This window comes from Callorhinchus milii, unplaced genomic scaffold (genome assembly GCF_018977255.1).
Source record: "Callorhinchus milii isolate IMCB2004 unplaced genomic scaffold, IMCB_Cmil_1.0 Scaffold3, whole genome shotgun sequence".
NCBI lineage: Eukaryota > Metazoa > Chordata > Chondrichthyes > Chimaeriformes > Callorhinchidae > Callorhinchus > Callorhinchus milii.
The window spans coordinates 3,540,808-3,562,704 of NW_024704744.1; the positions used below are offsets into that span (position 1 = coordinate 3,540,808).

At 46.3% G+C, this 21,897-nt stretch overlaps 1 protein-coding gene across 5 annotated transcripts in view; it reads left to right on the forward strand.

Moving 5' to 3' along the window:
• The first annotated feature begins 16,541 nt into the window (after window positions 1-16,541).
• Window positions 16,542-21,897, forward strand: part of asrgl1 (asparaginase and isoaspartyl peptidase 1) — a 38,600-nt gene continuing 33,244 nt past the window's right edge. For 3 of the 5 annotated variants that reach the window (XM_007904196.2, XM_042333485.1, XM_007904194.2), the window contains exons 1-2: window positions 16,542-16,665; window positions 20,165-20,391. In XM_007904196.2, coding sequence (XP_007902387.1) covers window positions 20,196-20,391 — 196 coding nt within the window. In that variant the 5' untranslated portion in view covers window positions 16,542-16,665; window positions 20,165-20,195. Of the gene's footprint in view, window positions 16,666-18,395; window positions 18,414-20,164; window positions 20,392-21,897 lie in introns of those variants that run through there. The other 2 variants (XM_007904195.2, XM_042333484.1) reach the window with 2 other exon arrangements.

The window sequence follows — 21,897 nt, forward strand, 5'->3', positions numbered from 1 at the left end:
GCGTGGATTTATTGACTAAATTATTAATTTTTTTAAGGGATTATTACCTCCTGAAAAGCGATCCACCCATCGACTTACAATTGCGTTCCTGCTTATTGCTTGGTAAGAAGAGACGAGTGGAGTAAGGAAACTTGCTTATGGTTTCAACCTGCCCAGGAATCGAACCCAGGTCCTCTCGCTTGCAAGGCAAGTGCTCCAACCAATACACTACAGGACTTCACTATTTCAGTGAGCAAGTGGTAAATCTATGGAACAGGCTCCCTAGGGAGACGGTGAAAGCAGAAAGTGTTGATTCTTTCAAATGCAAATTAAATAGATTGCTTTAAGGAAATAATATTTTGAGAAACAGGATATGAGCAGTTCAGTATATACAATGCAAAACAAAATAACATTTGTATAGCACCTTTCATGTCAAGAGGACACACACCTATGACTGCCAGGAAGGTGGAAGATGAACTGGATGGACCTTGGTCTTTTTCATCCAGCATTTCTTATGTTTCTAGCAAGATTTCAGAGAAACATTAAGGGTTTTCTGGACAGAACAACAACAACAACAACAAGATTCCATTTATAAAGCGCCTTTCACGTCAGGAGGACGTCCCAAGGCGCTGCACAGTTGGGTCATGACCCGAGCAAGGGGGGAATGGTCAGGGTGAGGGGAGGGAAGGGAGGGAGCGAGGAGGGGGGAAATGGTCAGGGTGAGGGGAGGGAAGGGAGGGAGCGAGGAGGGGGAAGAGAGTCGAGAGGGGAGCTGAAGGCACGGTCAAAGAGAAAGGTTTTGAGTCCGGCCTTGAAGGAGGAAAGGGAGGAGGCGGCGAAGGCACTGGGGGATAGAGTTCCAGAGCCTGGGGGCTGAGAGGCTGAAGGCCCGACCACCGATGGTAGGGCGGTTGGGGCGGGGGATGTGGAGCAGACCGGAGCCAGAGGAACGGAGGGTACGGGCAGGTAAGTAGGGGGATAGTAGGTCGGAGAGGTAGGAGGGAGCGAGGCCGTGAATGGCCTTGTAGGTGAGGATGAGGATCTTGAAATCAATCCTCTGGGGGATGGGGAGCCAGTGGAGGCGAGCGAGGGTGGGAGTGATGTGGTCCCGAAGCCTGGTGCGGGACAGTACGCGAGCTGCAGAGTTCTGAATGACCTGCAGTGTGGAGGGAGGTGGCGGGAAGGCCGGCGAGGAGAGAGTTCCCATAGTCCAGCCTTGAGGTGACAAAGGCGTGAACCAGGGTTTCAGCAGCATGAGGGTTTTTTTTTTCTTCTAAATCTTGAAGGAAGATGTCTCAGATGAGAACTTATATAACAAAAAAATCTTATATTTGGTTTAGCACCTGATCAATTTATTGAGATGTCTCAAAACCCTGCACAGGATTTACTGTAAAGTGTAGAGACTATGTATTTATAGGTGAATAATTTGTGTCCCACAAAAAGCCATGAAGTGAATGATCAATGGGGGCTTGAATCCACCTTCTGACTCAGAGGCAAGAGTTCTACTGATTACAGTTAGGTTAAATCTTAAGGGGAGTCCCCTAGCATAGTGGTTAGCACACTCACCTCGCAAGCGAGAGAACCCGGGTTTGATTCCTGGGCAGGGCAAAACCCACGACACTCCCACTTTTTGCCCACAAAACACACAGTCAATCCACTTTACAGTATATTCTGCATAGAAATTTAAGATGTCTCAACAATGTGATGAGGCGCTATATCAAATGCAAGGATTATTATTATTAAGGTTCAGCACATGAGAAATTTAGGTGCTCGTCCATCTGATTCTCGATAGACAAACAAACCAAGTGGTGGGTGCAGCGGGTCAGGCATTAGCTTCAACAACAACTTGCATTTATATAGCGCCCTTCATGTAAGGTAATATCCCAGAGCTCTTGACACTGGTGGAGTCTGATCCCGAGCCAGGGGGAGAGGGAGGTGGGGAGGTGACCGTAAGTACGAACAAAGAGCAAGGTTTTTAGGCGGGATTTGAGGGTGTGGAGGAAGGGGGCAAGGTGGAGGGATTGAGGGAGAGAGTTCCAGAGTTTCAAGGCTTAGTGGCTGAAGGCACGGTGGTGGAGCAGAGAGGAAGAGGGACAAACAAGGGGCCGGAGCCAACCGAGCGATGGCAGCAGCTGGTGGAGTGGGGGGTAAGCAGTCCTGATAGGTAAGGAGCTGCCAGGGCATGAGGGCTTCGAATCCAAGGGATGAAAGTCCCAACTGTCTGACGGAATGCGTTTTCCTTAGGGCAGTTTCAGGCTAGTGCGAGTGAGTGAATATTTCCCCAGCACAAAGCTCTTCCTGCTCTGCCAGCAAAGTTGGCAAACTCTCTCTGCGACCAGATGGCTGGTGTGGGAGGTGGGGAATGTCACAGCAGCGCACATGAAGGTGCTTTTCCGAGACTGGGGATGAAGCATATTGTCACTGCAGAGCAGAGAGTGCATAATAATAATAATTATTGTAATAATAATAACAATAATTAATAATAATAATAATATTAGACAATCCCTCGATAACAATAATCCTTGCATTTTGATATAGGCCCTTAAGACTTCTCAAAATGCTCCACGGAATATAATATGAAGTGAATTGGTTGTGTATTTTGTAGGCGAAACGTGGCAGCCAATTGCGCACAGCAGTGTCCCACAAACAGTCATGGATTTAAGAACATAAGAATTAGGAGCAGGAGTAGGCCATTCGGCCCCTCGAGCCTGCCCCACCATCGATAAGATCATGGCTGATCTTCTGACGTAACTCTAATTACCTGCCCTATCCCCATATCCCCTAATCCCTCTATTTTGTAAAAATCTATCAGTCTCAGCCTTGAAGATGTTCAAGGACTGAGCATCGATAGCCTTCTGAGTGAAGAAATGTTTCCTCAACTCTGATCTAAAAGGCTGACCCTTAATTTTCAGACTGTGACCCCTGGTTATAGATTCTCCCACCAGGGGAAACAGTGTCTACTTTATCAGCCCTTTAAGAATCTCATATGTTTCAATAAGATCTCCCCTAATTCTTCTGTACTGTAGAGAATACAGCCCAAGTTTATTCAGCCTCTCCTCATAGGTCAGTCCCCTCATCCCAGGAACTAACCGAGTGAATCTACACTGCACCCCCTCTGGGGCAAGTTTGTCCTTTTTTAAATAAGGAGACCAAAACTGCACACAATACTCCAGGTGCGGTCTCACCAAAGCCCTATACAGTTGCAACAAGACTTCCCTATCTTGTACTCTAAACCTTTTGCAATGAACGCTGACATGCCGTTCGCCTTCTTAGTTGCTGCTGCACCTGCAAACTAACTTTTTGAGACTGGTGTACATTTAGTGACCAATTATTTTTTGAGGGATTATTACCCTCAGAAAATAATCCACCAATTGACCAACAACTGTGTCCTACTTACTGCTAGGTAAACAGAGTCAGTGGAGTAAGGAAACTTGCCAAAGGTTTCACCCCGGCCAGGAATCGAACTCGGGTCCTCTCATTTGCAAGGTGAGCGTGCTAACTACTACAACAACAACCACAACAACATGATTGCATTTATAGAGCGCCTTTCACATCAGGAGGACGTCCCAAGGTGCTGGACAGTTGGGTCGGGACCCGAGCAGGGCTTAAATGGTCAGGGTGAGGGGAGGGAAGGGAGGGAGCGAGGAGGGGGTAGAGAGTCTAGAGGGGAGCTGAAGGCTCGGTCAAAGAGAAAGATCTTGAGTCCGGCCTTGAAGGAGGAAAGGGAGGAGGCGGCGAAGGCACTGGGGGATAGAGTTCCAGAGCTTAGGGGCTGAGAGGCTGAAGGCCCGGCCACCGATGGTAGGGCGGTTGGGGCGGGGGATGTGGAGCAGACCGGAGCCAGAGGAACGGAGGGTACGGGCAGGTAGGTAGGGGGATACTAGGTCGGAGAGGTAGGGTGTGCAAGGCCGTGAATGGCCTTGTAGGTGAGGATGAGGATCTTGAATTCGATCCTCTGGGGGATGGGGAGCCAGTGGAGGCGAGCGAGGGTGGGAGTGATGTGGTCCCGAAGCCTGGTGCGGGATAGTACACGAGCTGCAGAGTTCTGAATGACCTGCAGTGTGGAGGGAGGTGCCGGGAAGGCCGATGAGGAGAGAGATCCCATAGTCCAGCCTTGAGGTGATAAAGGCGTGGACCAGAGTTTCAGCAGCGTGAGGGGTGAGGTAGTGCCATAGTCTGGCGATGTTTCAGAGGTGATGGAAGGTGGTGCCAGTTGTGGCGCGGATATGAGGAAGAAAGAGCAGCTCAGGGTCGAACAGAACGCCGAGGTTCCTGACTGGCTTTGAGAGGTGGAGAGTGCAGTCTTGGATGCTGATGCTGTCAGCGCCTGAGGTGCGGAAGCGCTGACGTGAGCCAATCAGGAGGGCCTCAGTTTTGCGCACGTTGAGCTGAAGAAAGTTGTCTCTTGTCCAGGACTCGATGTCGGACAGGCAGCTGTCAGGACATCGGGGGTCGTGGAGTTGAGGGTAGAGGAGGAAAGGTAGAGTTGGGTGTCATCCGCATACATATGGAAGTTAACTCCATGTCTGCGGATGATGTCACCACAGGGGTAGCTCTTTGACCGAGCCTTCAGCTCCCCTCTCGACTCTCTTCCCCCTTCTCGCTCCCTCCCATCCCTCCCCTCACCCTGACCATTTCCCCCCTCCTCGCTCCCTCCCCTCCCCTGACCATTTCCCCCCTGCTCGGGTCATAAGCCAACTGTGCAGCGCCTTGGGACGTCCTCCTGACGTGAAAGGCGCTTTATAAATGGAATCTTGTTGTTGTTGTTGTTGTTGTAGCATATAGAGGGTGAAGAGGAGGGGACCGAGGACAGAGCCCTGAGGGACACCGCATGAGATAGTGCGGGGGGTGGAGGAAAAGCCGTTTGTGGAAACAAAATGAAGACGATGGGAGAGATATGAACTAAACCACTCAAGGACAGAGCCTTGAAGGTTGAGGTGGGAGGACATGATGACGTATAAATAGGCATGATGACGGACATTTTTAATGGGGTGGGAACAGTACCAGTGGACAGGGAGGGTTTTATGATATCTGTGACAAGGAGGTGGAGCTGGGAGGTAAGGAGAGGGGTAGGGATAGGGCTGAAGGAGCAGGTGGTCGGTTTCTTGCGGGTTACATTTGTGGTGAGAGAGGAGTGGGAGACACGTTCGAAGGGGTGTAGGGAGGGGTGGGAGGGGCAAATGGGCAGGGTGTAGTAGACGGAAGGGCAGAGGCAGCTGAGTGGATCCCTTGACTTTGGATTCAAGGAAGTGCAGCATCACCTCACAGTTGGCATTGGAGGTGAGGGTGGAAGAGGTGTGAGAGGGTAGGCGGAGGAGCCTGGGGTTACTAGTGCCTCTGTGGCTTTTGCCCACCTGTGACGTGACTTCAATGGAAAAGGACTGGATGTATCTACAAAGACCATGGTTTGTAGTTCTTTCAACTCTGCTCTATGGCTCTGTGTCCTGGGTTCCAACAGAGAGAGCTTTATTCTGGACCTGAATGAGCAGTCACTGATCTGGCATTGAGAGCCCTGACCATGGGAATGTGTTCCACTTCCCAGCACCACAAGCACAAAATTTATCATCTGTTTCTCTGTGTAGGATTTTATAATGCACTCGTAACAGGAGTCTGACAGATTGCTCAAGCTATGTGGGCACCTCATCGAGAGTGTGTTTATTTTTAATATGGCCCACGCCAATATGGATAATGGAATAAAAACAATAATCCTTGTATTGCATCCTTTCGCCCACAAAATATACAGTCAATTCACTTTACAGTGTATTCTGTGAAGCGCTTTGAGACCTGTCAATGTTGTGATAAGGCGCTATATCAAATGCAACGATGCTTATTATTATTATTATTATTTGATACAGCGCCTGTCATATCGGGAGGGTGTCTCAAAGCGCTTCATGGGAATTTTTGCTGTAAAGTGTAGTGACTGTGAGAGCTTTGCAGGAAAGCCCCTGACACCACCCCTCTTTACCCCAACTCCCAGCTCAGGTCCAAAAATCCCTGACCGTCCAACACCCTGAGATGTCTTTCCGACATAAAGTACGCTATATAATTTGCTGCTGCTGTTGTTGTTGTTTCGTGTCATGAGGACGTCCGAAAGTGTGTCACAGGCAGTGGCAGGGCTAAGGTTGAACGGTTGGCAAATTAAGACAACGGATCTGGGGGCTGTCCGACTATTAACTATTAACTATTAACATCATGATAGCAGCGGAATTTAAAAGTAAGCACATACATTTTTTGCCGACTAACATACAAAATTTGCCCACCTAAAAAAGTACACAGTCAATCCACTTTACAGTATATTATGTGAAGCACTTTGAGACATCTCAACAACGTGACAAGTTGCTACATCAGATGCAAGTATTAGTATTATACTATTATTATTATTATGGAGCGGGGAGTGTTGAGCTTCGACTGGCTCCGACACTAGTACAGGATACACAGTAAAGTGTGTGTTTTGGGACTGAGTCTAAATTTAAGGAGTTTCCACAGTTCTACACAAACTTGAGTTGTCAGACCCAATAAACTGGGTGAAATGTCAGGCCTTATCGGAGTGGTGGGGTGGAGGGGAAAGGTGGAACGGATTCTTATGATAGTGTTTCCTGATTCTCAGCTCCCAGGGAGGTGAATGGTAATAAACACCGGCACCCATTATGGGATCACACTAACCCATTTTCTGGTGTTAGATTTACCTCGTTGTTTAGCATCAAAGTCTTCCACACTCTCCACCCCCTGCTCTCTGCTCAGCTGTGCAGTCTCTGGCTGTCATTAGCAAAATCTCACACGTTGGGTCATAAGCAAACTAACACTTTGCTTCCCCTATCCTCGCTGTTGCAATTTTGCTCTGTGTGAAGGGCTCTAGGTAAGTGCAAATCATTATTGTTATTGTGGGACACATCTATGTGCAACTGCTGTTCACAAAATACAGTCCTGTGGAATCTTGTAAAGTGCTCACCTGGTAAGTGAGAGGATCCAGGTTCAATTCCTGGGTCGGGGAAACCTAAGGCAAGTTTCCTTACTCCACATGCCTCTGTTTACCTAGCAGTATCAACAACAACAAAATGACATGTATACAACGCCTTTCATGTCCCAAGATGCTGGACAATCAATGTTTCGGACCTGAGCTGGGGTTTGGGTTTGGGGAAGATGGAGAACAGGGGGGGAAGGATGTAATCAAAGTAAGTAGGAACCCGGTTGTTAGTCGATTGGCAGATTGCTTTTCAGGGGGTAATACAACAACAACAAGATTACATGTGTATACCGCCTTTCACGTCGGGAGGACGTCCCAAGGCACTGGACAGTGTACAGCATTTCAGACCCGAGCTGGGGTCAGGTGGGAGAAAGGAGGGGAAGGGGGGTGGCCGTCGATAGCATGGTCGAAGAGGAGGGTCTTGAGGTGGGACTTGAAGGAGGCTAAGGAGGGGGCGAGGCGGATTGACTGGGGGACGGAATTCCAGAGGTTGGGGGCAGAGTGGCTGAAGGCTCTCCTGCCAATGGTGGGGCGGGTGGGCGGGTGGGCGGGGTCGTGGAGCAGGCCAGAGCCGGCTGAGCAGAGGGAACGGGCGGGTTGGTAGGGGGTTAGGGGGTCACAGACGTAGGGTGGGGTGAGGCCATGGAGGGCTTTGTATGTGAGGACCAGGATTTTCAACTGGATCATCTGAATGAAAGGAAGTCAATGGAGTCGGGCGAGAATGGGGGAGATGGGGTCAGGGAGTTTGGTGCAGGAGAGGACACGGGCTGCAGAGTTCTGGATTAGAACATAAGAACATAAGAATTAGGAGCAGGAGTAGGCCATTCGGCCCTTCGTGCCTGCTCCGCCATTCAATAAGATCATGGCTGATCTTCTGACCTAACTCTAATTACCTGCCCTATCCCCATATCCCCTAATCCCTCTATTTTTCAAGAATCTATCAGTCTCAGCCTTGAAAATGTTCAAGGACTGAGCATCTACAGCCTTCTGGGGTAGTGAATTCCATAAGTTCACTACCCTCTGAGTGAAGAAATGTTTCCTCAACTCTGTTCTAAAAGGCTGACCCTTAATTTTAAGACTGTGACCCCTGGTTATAGATTCTCCTACCAGGGGAAACAGATCCTCAGTGTCTACTTTATCAGCCCTTTAAGAATCTTATAAGTTTCAATACGATCCCCCTAATTCTTCTGTACTCTAGAGAATACAGCCCTAGTTTATTCAGCCTATCCTCATAGGTCAGTCCCCTCATCCCAGGAACTAACCGAGTGAATCTACGCTGCACCCCCTCTAGGGCAAGTATGTCCTTTTTTAAATAAGGAGACCAAAACTGCACACAATACTCTTGGTGCGGTCTCACCAAAGCCCTATACAGTTGCAGCAAGACTTCCCTACTCTTATATTCTAAACCTTTCGAAATGAACGCTAACATGCCGTTCGCCTTCTTAGTTGCTGCTGCACCTGCAAACTAACTTTTTGGGACTGGTGTACAAGGACACCCAAATCCCTTTGAATACTAACTCTATCTAACTTCTCCCCTTCCAGAAAATAATCTGTTCTTTTATTCTTGCTACCAAGGTGAATAATTTCACACTTGCTAACATTGAATTCCATCTGCCACCTACTTGCCCACTCCCCTAGCCTATCTATATCTTGTTGCAATCTTTTTGCATCATCCTGAGAGCTCACTCTGCTATCTAGTTTAGTATCATCCGCGAATTTAGACACATTACATTCAATGTCCTCGTCCAGATCATTGATGTAAATGGTAAATAGCTGAGGCCCAAGCACTGATCCTTGTGGCACTCCACTAGTTACATCCTGCCAATTCGAGAATGATCCGTTTATCACTACTCTCTGCTTTCTACCCGATAGCCACTCTTCTATCCATGTTAATATTTTCCCATTAATCCCGTGGGCCTTGATCTTGAGTAACAGCCTTTTGTGTGGCACCTTGTCAAATGCCTTCCTAAAATCCAAATATACCACATCTACTGGTTCCCCCTTATCCAACCTGCTGGATACATCCTCAAAAAATTCTAAAAGGTTAGTCAAGCATGACTTCCCTTTTGTAAAGCCATGTTGACTCTGCCTAATCTTTTTATGGTCTTCCAGGTATCCCATAACTACGTCTTTTATTAAGGACTCAAGAATTTTCCCTACAACTGACGTCAAACTAACTGGTCTATAGTTTTCCCTATTTTCTCTCCCACCCTTCTTAAATAGTGGAGTTACGTTTGCAATCTTCCAATCAATGGGAACTTTTCCAGTATCCACAGACTTTTGGAAGATTATAGACATGCCATCCACTATCTCAGTAGCCACCTCCTTTAAAACTCTCGGATGCAGGCCATCCGGTCCAGGGGATTTATCGGTTTTAAGACCCGACAATTTACCTAGAACCATCTCTTTACTAATGTTAATCTCCCTAAGTTGCTCGCTAACATTGTCTTCTTGGTCCTCTATTTTTGGTATGTTTCCAGTGTCTTCTACGGTGAAGACTGTAGAAAAATACTTGTTTAATGACTCTGCCATGTCTTTGTCCCCTATTATAATTCCTCCGGTCTCTGCCTGTAATGGACCCACATTCACCCTCGCTAGCCTTTTCCTCTTTATATATTTGTAAAAACTCTTGGAGTCTGTTTTTATGTTCTTTGCTAGTTTGCCCTCGTAATCTATTTTCTCCCTCTTGATCAATTTTTTGGTCCTCCTCTGTTGTTCCCTAAAGTTCTCCCAATCCTCGGGTTTACTACTCATCTTCGCTGTTTTATAGGCTTTTTCTTTTGATTTGATACTTTCCCTAACTGCTCTAGTTAGCCATGGCTGCACCACCTTTCCCATGGCATTCTTATTCCTCAAAGGAATATGTGCTCGTTGGGAATTTTGCACTATCTCCTTGAATGTCTGCCATTGCTGGTCTACCGTCAAATCTTTAAGTTTAGTCTCCCAGTTTATTCTGGCTAAATCCTCTCTCATACCAGCAAAGTTGGCTCGATTTAAATTGAAGACTTTTGCTTCAGACTTAACTACTTCCCTCTCTAACTTAACGCTAAATTCCATCATATTATGATCGCTTTGCCCTAGAGGAGCCTTAAGTTCCAGTTTGCTGATCAGCCCTGTTTCATTACACAAAACAAGGTCTAATATGGCTTGTTCCCTGGTCGGCTCCTCAGCATATTGATCTAGAAAATTATCTCTAATACATTCTATAAACTCCTCTTCTATGTTACCTTTCCCAATTTGGTTGTCCCAGTCTATGTGCAGGTTAAAATCACCCACAATTAGTGTCTTTCCTTTGCTACATGCTCCACTAATCTCTTGATTTATACCTTGAGCGATACTTTGACCACTGTTTGGGGGTCTATAAACTACTCCCACTATAGTTTTCTGCCCCTTGAAGTTACGTATCTCTACCCATACTGACTCTACATCTTGCTTTTCAGATTTAAAATCTTTCCTCTCTACTGTTTTTATCCCATCCTTTATTAGCAGGGCCACTCCCCCTCCTCGTTTACCACATCGCCTATCTTTCCTATATACCACGTAGCCGGGAATATTCAGTTCCCATCCCTGATCACCCTGTAACCATGTCTCGGTGATGGCTACTAGATCATACCGGTTTGTCTCTATTTGTGCAACTAATTCATCTATCTTGTTACGAATGCTTCGTGCATTCAGATATAGCGCCCTTAATTCTGACTTCCGGCTATTAACCCTATTCACCAGCACTCTATCACTGTACTTCCTTTCCCTGCTTGATACACTTTGCTCTTCTCCCTTGTTAATCTGCTCTCTTGCTTTTGTTGATCTCAAGTTTAACTGTGGGGGACTATACTTTACTATGTTTTTACCTCCCCCTCTGCAGCCTGTGGATGGAGGAGTCGGGAAGGCCGATAAGCAGGAAGTTTGCATAGTCGAGCTCGGAGGTGATGAAGACATGAACAAGAGTTTCAGCGGCCTGAGAGGTGAGGTAGTGGCGGAGTCGGGTGATAATTTGTTAAAAAAAAAATTTGAGTCATTAAATCCATGACTGTTTGTGGGGACACTGCTGTGCGCAACTGGCTGCCGTGCACCCACAAAATGCAGTCAATCCACTTTACAGTGTGTTCTGTGAACCGGTTGGAGACATCTCGATGAGGTGTTCCAAACATGTTCCCCAGGTGGGCCCTAGTTCTCGGTTTCCCGGCTTTTGTTTGGACACTGCTCCAGGTATTTCACGGTTGAAAGCTCCGAGTGTCTCCCCCGAGTCTGTTCTCCAGTAATTAAACATCTATTCTCAGGCAGTGTCCCCGAGCCAGCAGTGAAACCTGGCTGCACATCAGACCTCCACAGCGCACACCACACATTAAAGCCACCCCTGGAATAATGAGACACAGAGGAACACGTGCAAATACACTGGGGAGAAACCTGTGACCTGCGATGTGTTAATCAACACTTTCTGAATATCAGGCAGTCGATAATAACAGAACACAACTTGCATTTATGCAGAAATGACATGATAAGGCGCTATATCAAATGCAACAATAGCAACAACTTGCATTTATATCGCACCCTTCATGCAGGGTAGCGTCCCAGAGCGCTTATGCAAGTATTATTATTACTATTATTGTTATTACTATAGCAGTATCTTTCACGCCAGGAGGATGCCTCAAAGTGCTTCACAGGGCATACTGTAAAGTGCAGTGACTGTGTGTTTTTGGACGAATGCATTTGGCAAGTGGACAAATGGACTATCCCTTCAACGTTCTATCCCATATTGGATAGGTCTCAGAGCTTCACTGTGGCTGGGGAGAAGAAGAAGGGGAAGCAGGAACCATACACATGGTTGAATAGATAGGCTAAGGTGAATTTACTATTAATAATAATGCTTTCATTAAATACACTGCCTTTCACATCGGGAGGACATCTCAAAGCACAATGGTTAGTGGGATTCATTCAGCAATCCAAGCACTTTGAGGCGTCTCGAAGACGTGATAAGCCGCTACATCAAATGCAAGGATAATTATGTTATTATTATCATTATTTGATATAGCATGTTATCACATTGTTGAAACATCTCAAGGCACATCACAAGATTTACTGTAAAGTGGAGTGGCTATATGTTTGTAAGCAGATGCAGCAGCCAATTTGCACATGGCAATGTCTCACAAACAGCCATGATGTGAATGACCTATTTTATTTGGGAGATTGTCGGCCAGGACACCAGGAGAGAGAAACTTCCTTCCTTCAACTAATGCCTGTCATAATGCCTTAAACCACTTCATAGGTAATTGCTGTCTATTAAAGTAACTGGTTTCACAAGCAAGTGAATTGAATGGTCGATTAATCTGGAGGATTGCTGGCCAGGACATCCGAGAAAATACTTTTCTCTTAATTGAACAATTCTGCTGGATCTTTAACATCCGCCTAAAGAAGAAGCAGAGTGTGGCACCTTCGACCGTGTCACGCTCCCTCCCATTCCTGTGCAGGAATCTTAGCCAGACTGTGAATTCAAGGTTACTAACATGGAACTTGAACCTACAACCCCCTGACCCAACACGAGAGCAATTGAGCATAAGTGCAAGTTGTTGTTATTGTTGCTGAGAGTACGGCTCAGTTGGATGCACTGTCGCATTTGGGTCAGGGGTTTGTGGGTTCAATCTGCCCTTGAGTCAGACTATGAGCTCTGTTCCACAATCCCTCCGCCTTGCCCCCTCCTTCCCCTTTTTTTGATCACGACTGAAGACCTTCCTCTTTGACCGTGTTTACGCTCACCTCCTCCTTCCCCCCGGCTCGGCCTCAGGCTCTGTCACTGTTAAGCGCTCGGAAGCGCTGGCCCATGTGAAGGGCGCTGTGTTAAATGCAAGTTGTTCTTGTTGTACGCCTAACCACAGGGCAGAGTAACCCGAGGTTTCACAACCAGGACCTACCTCATTGATCAAGCCACCTGACAGCTAAATAGCTTATAAGTAAACAATTGGGAACTGTACAGTTTAATTGTTAACTAGGGAAACGGTTGGAGAAATTTTGGGGTCAGCGGGTGTATTTTAGTCACTTTCAGCCCAGAGAAACAGGGAACACGGTGAACCCGAACTGGGTTGTTGCTCTTCAGAAAAACAATTCGACACACAAGGCTGCACGCAAAGATATGGAATAAACAGTGATGCTTATCTGAGCTGCTCACTCCTCAGTTACAAATTATATAAAGGTTCATTCGACCCAACTAGTCTGTGGTGAGTTCATACGAGACTCCATCCCTGTAACACGTGCGTTTGATGTAGTTTGAGATGTGATGTAGCGCCTTATCACATCTCAAAGCGCTTCACAGAATACAACAATAATAAAGTGGATTGACTGTGTATTTTCTGGGCGAAACGTGACAGCCAATTGCACTCAGCAGTGTCCCACAAACAGTCGTGGACTGATTGACCACATTTTTTTAAGAGATTATTACCCCTGGAAAGTAATCCGCTAATCAACTAATATCCGGGTGCCTACTTACTGCTAGGTAAACAGAGGTGTGTGGAGTAAGGAAACTTGCCTAAGATTTTGCCCCCACCCGGGAATCGAACCCAGATCCTCTCACTTGCGAGGTGAGTGCTCCAACCACTGAGCTACAGGACTCCATCAGATTTCTTTGCAGTGTTACTTTACTCCCTGTTCTTAAAGACACATCCCTTTGGTCAACATCCTTGAAATCTCCTTTCTGCGCAGGGCTCCCTATCGCCTGTAAAGCACTTCCAAGATGTTTGTCCTAATGTCCCGTCTTCTACTTCGGTTATCTGATACTATCCTTCCTGAGCAACCTATTGATCCTTCTTATGACATGATGGGACGAGTGGCCTCTTCTGGGCTGTATATTTCTACAATAACGACGCTGTATAAGTGCAAGTTCTTGGAATAATAATAATCCTTACATTATTCTCTACCAAAAGAAGCAGAGGGGAGGTCAGAAGAATTTTGGGCAAGTTTCCTTACTCCACGCAGAGCCTAATAATAATCCCTCCAAAACCAAAAACAATAATAAATTGGTCATTTTCAATCTACGACTGTTTGTGGGACATTGCTGTGCGCAATTGGCTGCCGCGTTCGCCCACAAATATACAGTCAATTTACTTTACAGTGTGTTCTGTGAAGCGCTTTGGGACGTCCTCCCGACGTGAAAAGCGCTATATCAAATGCAAGGATTATTATTATTATTATTATTATCACGTCATCGAGACATCTCAAAGCGCTTCACAGGTGTACCATAAACTGGATTGACTGTATTTTGAGGGCTAAATGTGGCAGCCAGCAATGTCCCACAAACAGTTGTGAAATGAGTGACCAATTTTATTTGGGGGATTGTTGACTAGGACACCAGGAGGGAGAAACTCCCTTCTCTTTTAAAATTCTCTTTTAAAGAACCGTCCAAGTCCTGACGTGGGGCTTGAACCCACAATCTTCTGACTCAGAGGTGAGTGCGCTACCACTGAGCCAGACTGATACACATTCCTCTAAACAGAGTGATCTAGATTTTTCTCTCTCTCTTTTTCTCTCCCTCCAATTCTCTTCGCTCCTCTGCTACATGCATTCTACATACCTCAGCTAAGTCCCCACTCTTCACTGAGCCCGGATGATGGGTCCACCTCACACCAGTCACCGACAATGACTGGACAATGTTTTTTTTGGCTACATCTTTATAATGGGATTATAGCTTACCATGAGCTCCTCCTCATGGCCAAGGGGGTAATAGCAGTAGATCGTATGTAAAGTTGCAGGCTGGAATCCTGATCTGTGCTTCAGTCATCTGAGATCAACCATGGTGTGAACAGTTGGCCTCAATGCCTGTAGGTTTGGTGGTTGGAATAACCCTGGGCTGCTGTTCCTGATCTGGACTCCTGTAATAAATAATAATAATAGTAATTTGGTCACTCAATCCACGGCTGTTTGTGGGACACCACTGTGCGCAATTGGTTGCTGTGTTTCCCCCCACAAAATACACAGTCAACCCACTGAACAATACATTCTGTGAGAGACGTCTCAATGCTGTGATAAGGCTCTATATCAATTGGATTATTATTTTATTACTGCTAGAGGGAGCTGCGCTTTTCTTTGGAGGGATTGTTAAACTTTGAGGGGATCATTTAATAATAATAATCATAAGTAAAGTTTTAAACTTTGGAAACGTGTGTTTGTGAACAAAATTACACGACCACATCAATTGCAGTTCTTAACAGCCACAGCAACGACTTAACATTTATTTCTACAGCGCCCTTCATGCAGGGGTAGTATCTCAGAGCACTTAAACAATTCCATAGCAATTAAGCTCGAACAAAACAACAATTTGCAATTTTACAATAGGGCCTTTTCACATCAGGCATCGTCTCGGTGTGCTTCACAGTGACAGGATCTGACACTGGGCAGGGGAGAGGGGGAGAGGGGAAAGGGAGATGACTAATGGAAGAGGATTTTAGGTGAGATATATAATAATCCTTGCATTTGATAAAGAGCCTTATCACGTCTTCTAGATGTCTCAAAATGCTTCACAGAACATACTGTAAAATAAATTGACTGTATGTTTTGTAGGTGAAACGCAGCAGCCAATTGCGCACAGTAATGTCCCACAAAGAGTCGTGGATTAAGTGACCAAATTATTATTAAAAAAATGATTACACCTGAGGACCTTTCTCTTCGTCTACGCCTACAGTCCCTTCCCCTTTCTCCCAGCTCGGTGTCAGGCTCCTCCACTGTAAAGCCCTCCGAGACGCTAACCTGCACGAAGCAAGTTGTTGGCATCTGTTTTATCATTTGCACAAATGCAATGAATGCAATGACGCAAAGATGGGCCGCTTGCCACTGTAGACCTCTGTTTCTTTTGCTGGTTATTTCAGTCTGAAATACCTCTGAAGCAAGCAGAGGTTCTGCGATTCCCTGCCAGTAATTTCAAAGAAAGAAAAAAAAACACATTGCCAGTCAAGTCGCCTCTGCCTCTCTCCGCCTACAAACGCAGCTTTTGTTTTCGTTTGGGGGGAAAAAAGTTGCGAAGCCAAACATTTCACACTGCATCAGCTAAGAGGACCCCTGCATACTGCCCAGTTGCTTTTCTTCCTGTAGCGTAGCTTGTAGGTTAGACCACTCCGCCTCTCTTTTCTGGGGTTAATAATCCCCTTAAAAATATATTTTTTAAATCGTAATTTGGTCGCTCAATCCATGAATGTTCGAGGCGTCTCAAAGCGCTTCACAAAATATGCCGTAATAATAATTTGTTCACTCGTTGCGTGGAATAGAATATTATATTTGTCGTCCAGGACACCGGTGGAGAGAAGCACCCTTTTCTTTTCCAATAGCGCTGCGGGATCTTTAATTTGAGCGGGCAGACGGGACCTCGGTTTAACGCCTCCGAGTCTTTTAAGCGCTTAGAGACTCTGCCCAGCGTGAGGAGCGCTATATGAATGCAAGTTGTTGTAGTTGTTGCCGGACCTGAAGCACGGATGGGCCAAGACAATACATGACAATCCCCGTCCTTTACACTTGACACGACTAGGACTTGGCCCAATGCCAGCAATGCTTTGCTTAGCTGCCCAGCCACAGCTCAGCAGCCAACTGTTTCAGCTGCACACACACACACACACACGCAAGGGGGAGTTGCGAGCGAGGAGGAACTAGGATGAGTTCACGGGAGGATGAGGCATAGAAAGAGTCCGAGGGTTTGTCTGCTGGATGCAGGAGTCAGTCACTCGTATACTCTGCGGTGAGGTGAGTAGGTAAGCAATTCGCAGTGACCATCTCTCGGTACAAACCAACTTTTTTCCTCCCAAACGAAAACAGAAGCTGAGTTTCTTTGAAATTACTGGCAGGGAATCGCAGAACCTCTGCTTGCTTCGGAGGTATTTCAGACTGAAATAACCAGCAAAAGAAACAGAGGGCTACAGTGACAAGCAGCCCATCTTTGTGTCACTGCTTCTCTCTGCAACTGATTACTTCAGGTCGCAAACTGTAGTACGCATATCAGATTGCACTGTGTCGATTAGCAATGAGTTCTGTTGATGTTGCTGTTATTTTTCTTGCAGAATTTTCCAGTGTTTTGACTTTTAGAATAGAAGCCAATTACTGTCCTCACTGCTCTCTTTTATCCCAGCGTACAGTCTAGGAGAGCCGCCTCACTTGAGACCATGCCTTGCTTGTTAATTTCCTACGCACTCTGCTCTGACACTGTTCATTGCATGATTCATGATTCCAGTAGGTGTTAATTACAAAGTCCAGCACCAAGTTAATGTAAGGCTCTTTGGCTGATCCAACAACAACAACAGCAAAATTACATTTGTATAGTGCCTTTCATGTCGGGAGGACGTCCCAAGGCGCTGGACAGTTAGTGTTTCGGACCCGAGCTGGGGGTCAGGGTCAGAGAGAGTGGAGGGCGGGGGGGGGGGGGGAAGCAGGGTCGAAGAGGAGGGTCTTGAGATGGGTCTTGAAGGAGGCAAGGGAGGGGGAGAGGTGAAGGGACTGCAGGAAGGAGTTCCAGAGGATGGGGGCAGAGTGGCAGAAGGCTCGCCCGCCAATAGTAGGGCAAGCGAGGCGTGGGACGTGAAGCAGGCCACAGCTTGCTGAGTGGAGGGAGCGAGCAAAGTGATAGGGGTTTAGGAGGTCGCATCCACATTATTTTACACACACACACTAAAGGGATTGATAGATCAATGTGAAAACTAGAGGGTGGGTGGAAGTGTGGATGAGGGAAAAACAATCAAGTTGGGTTTATAACAAGGGTGTGGAGTTATACAGTGCCTTTCATGTGGGAGAAGTGTACTTTGCCCACAAAGTACACAGTCAATTCACCTTACAGTATATTCTGTGAAGCTTTGAGACGTCTCGACGTTGTGATAAGGCGCTATTTCAAATGCAAGGATTATTATCATAATGAGGCTTTGGATTTATACACTGACTTTCACGTAGGAGAAGCTTCTCAAAGTGACTTACAGACAGTGGGAACCCCAGCTGGGTGGGGGATGGGCAGGGGCAGGGTATTGTCGAGGTTTTACAAAGCACAGATACACAGAGAAAAAGAGAGAGAAAAAAAAGGAAAGTTCTTGAGAATATGGCCGGGAAGGGGATGAAGTGACTGAAAGCTGGTCTGCGTATTGTGGAGCGAGGGGCAGTGGGGAGCCATGTTGCAGGCCAGGACCTAATTAATTAAAAAAAGTCTAGTGATACAGTAATAACAGCAAAAATCCTTGCTGTAAAGTGGAATTGACTGGAAGCTTTTGTGGATGAAATGCGCCAGCCAATTGCACACAGCGATGTCCCACAAACAGATGTGGATTGAGTGCCCAAATTATTGATTAATTAATCACTTAATTTGAAGGGGTTATTACCCCCTGAAAGCGATCTGTCAATCGACTAACAACTGGGTTCCTACTTACTGCTAGATAAACAGAGACGTGTGGATTGGAGTAAGGAAATTTACCCAAAGTTTCGCCTTGCCCGGGAATCAAACACAGGTCCTCTCGCTTGCGTGGTGAGTGCTCTAACCAATATACTACTGAACTCTACTAGTGGGAATCTCCACTGCAGTAGGAATAAATCTATGAGAACGCCAGAACTCCCAGTATGTATAATAATAATAATCCTTGCATTTGATATAGCGCTTTCACGTCTTCTAGATGTCTCAAAGCGCTTCACAGAATAGACTGTAAAGAGAATTGACTGAATATTTGTGGGCGAAACGCGGCAGCCAATTGCACACAGCAGTGTCCCAAAAACAGGCGTGGATTGAAAATGGCCAATTTTTTTTTGTTGTTTTGGAGGGATTATTATTAGGTGTGTGAAGTAAGGAAACTTGCCCAAGGTTTCGCCCTCTGCCTGGAATTGAACTCAGGTCTCTCGCTTGCAAGGCAAGTGCTCTAACCACTGAGCTACAGGACTCCATGGTGGAGATATAGAGGTGGAGGGACGGGGAGAGCTGAGGAGAGGGGAGGTGCGGTCAGAGATGGGACTTAAGGGTGCACTTGAAAGCTATGGATGGAGAGGGTCTTAATTTGGAAGCTGGTTTCGTTTTAAGATCTGCGGGAAACTGGCTTCAGAATTAAGTCTGATCTTTCCTCAATTATGCACCGCATTAACTTGAGACAGAAAGTGGTCTCGCATGTTGAGACTGAGTGGAATTCCAGTGCTCTGGTGACGAAAGGTTGATCCGTCTGAGTCAGAAGTTTTTAATCAATGGGTTTAAGTAAATTAATCAATGTTTATTGCTAGCGCTTGCTGACCAGACTGAGTCAAGCTGCTGTATAGACCGATGCCCAACGTACATGTCGCAAGTCAGTTTTCTCTCTAGAAAGTGGGGAGCAAAAAGTTGCCCCCAGACCTGCAGGTCCTAATGTAACCCTTCTGCCTGTTCAGGTGGACGTTAAGAGATTCTGTGGCACTGTTCAAAAAGTGAAGGGAATCTCTCCCTTCCAGGCTATCCCGGCCAACAACCCCCCCAGACAAAACTGTTCATTTACTTAATGGCTGTTTACGGGGAACTTGCTGTGCCCAAATTGGTGCCGCATTCACCTTCAAAATACACAGTCGCTACACTTTATAACGTATCCACTTTGAGACATCCCACAGATGTGAAAGGCGCGATACCAAATGCAAGGATTAATCTATAATGTGCTGGTGAGTATGAGTCTTGCTGTAGATTTTTCTCTGTGATGAACTGCACTGTTTTAGTCGGTTAACCTCCACCAATTAGGGATCCTCGTGGAAACTCAGAAACCGATAGTTGAGGCTCCAGCGTGTGTGTGTGTATATATATATATGTATATATATATAGAGAGAGGGAGAGAGAGTGAGTGAGAAAGTAATCATGCCAGAGGAGTGGAGGATGGCCAATGTAATACTGCACCTATTTTAAAACGGTCACAGAGCTAATCCAGGAAACCACAGGCCAGTCATCTTAATGTCACTTTGTGGGCCAGGTATTGGAATCCATAATAATAATCCTCGCATTTGATGTAGCGCCTTATCACATCTTTGAGACGTCTCAAAGTGCTTCACACAATATACTGTAAAGTAGATTAACTGTATGAACACGACCAGCTTACCTAAGCGCTCCTTGTAGACCAGTCCCTTCCCCTCAATCATGTTGGTTGTCCTCCTCTGAAATCCTCTCAGTCACTGCAATATCTTTTTTGTATTGCGTTGACCAGAACGGCACAGATTTCTTTCTGATCGCGGTCCTAAACAGCCTCAAAGTTATGATGTTCACTGTTCTTCTGTCCCAAGCTTCTGCCCCCCCTTCCGAGCTCACTGAAGAATGTCGGCCGGGAAGCCGGTGATCGTGGTGCATGGCGGTTGCGGGGTATATCTGCCGGAACTTATGGAGGGGTCAGTCCTGGGAGTGAGGGCTGCTGCTCTCAAGGGCTTTTGTGTCCTTCAACAGGGAGGCAGTGCCCTGGACGCTGTGGAGGTGGCCACGGTGGCCCTGGAGGACAACCCTCTCTTCAACGCAGGTAACTGCTCCTGGGGATAGTCGTCAAGTATGAAGAAGGGAGGGGGAGAGATAAATAATAAATAATAATGCTTGCATTTGATATAGCGCTTTTCACGTCTTCTAGATGTCTCAAGAGCGCTTCACAGAATATACTGTCAAGTGAATTGACTGTATATTTGTGAGCGAAACACGGCAGCCAATTGCGCACAGCAATGCCCCACAAACAGTCGTGGATTGAAGTCACCAAGTTATTTTTTTCTGAAGGATTATTATCTCCGGAAAAGCGATCCGTCAATCAACTAACAACTGGGTTCCTACTTACTTACTGCTAGGTGAACAGAGACGTGTGGAGTAAGGAAACTTGCCCAACATTTCGCCGGGAATCAAACCCAGGTCACTTCCTTGCAAGGCGAGTGCTCTAACCACTGAGCTACAGAAGATGGCTAAAAGCGCGGTCAAAGAAGTACGTTTTGAGACAGCTCACTATGTGATAAGGAGCTTTATCAAATGCAAGGATTATTATTTATTTTTTACGTTTTGGGATGTGGCTGCCTAGGCAGACGGTGGAAGCAGAAAGTGTCGATTGTTTCAGAATCAAACAAGACAGATTTATCTCAGGAAATAATATCTTGGGATACAATCTATAGTTTGGGACATTACATGTGCATGCGACTGCCAGGAAGGTGGAAGTCTTCTTTCATCTAGCATTTCCTATGTTATTATGTGTCTTGAACAAGGTGAGCGAGCGAGGGAACTAGCGAGTTGGAGGGACTCTAGGATGGAGTTCCAGAGAGTAATAATAATAATAATAATAATAATAATAATAATAATAATCCTTGCATTTGATATAGCGCTTTTCACGTCGGGAGGACGTCCCAAAGCGCTTCACAGAATATACTGTAAAGTGAATTGACTGTATATTTGTGGGCGAACGCAGCAGCCAATTGCGCACAGCAATGTCCCACAAACAGTCGTAGATTGAAAATGACCAATTTATTATTGTTTTGGGTTTTTGGAGGGATTATTATTAGGCTCTGTGTGGAGTAAGGAAACTTGCCCAAGGTTTCGCCCTCTGCCTGGAATTGAACCCAGGTGTCTTGCTTGCAAAGCAAGTGCTCTAACCACTGAGCTACAGGACTCCGAGTAGGGGCAGAATGGCTGATGGTGGGGCAGGGGGACGTGAAGCAGGCCGGTACCCACTGAGCAAAGTGAGCAGCCGGGTCAGTAGGGTTGAAAGGGGTCACAGAAGTAGGGGAAGGGGCGAGACCCTGGATGGATTTCACGGTGCGATCAAGGAACTTGAATGCACTGCGCTTGGGGAATGGGGGATAGAATGGAGCCAAGCAAGGATCTGGGTGATAAGATCGCAGCGCCTGGTGTGGGAGAGGACACGAGCTGCTGAATTCTGAATCGTCTGCAGCTTGTGCAGGGAAATTATATTCAAAGCTCCTCACTCCTACAGCTGCACTATCTGGCTGCATCAGACTTTTGACCTCATTTTCCAGGCTGATGTTCCAATGGAGTC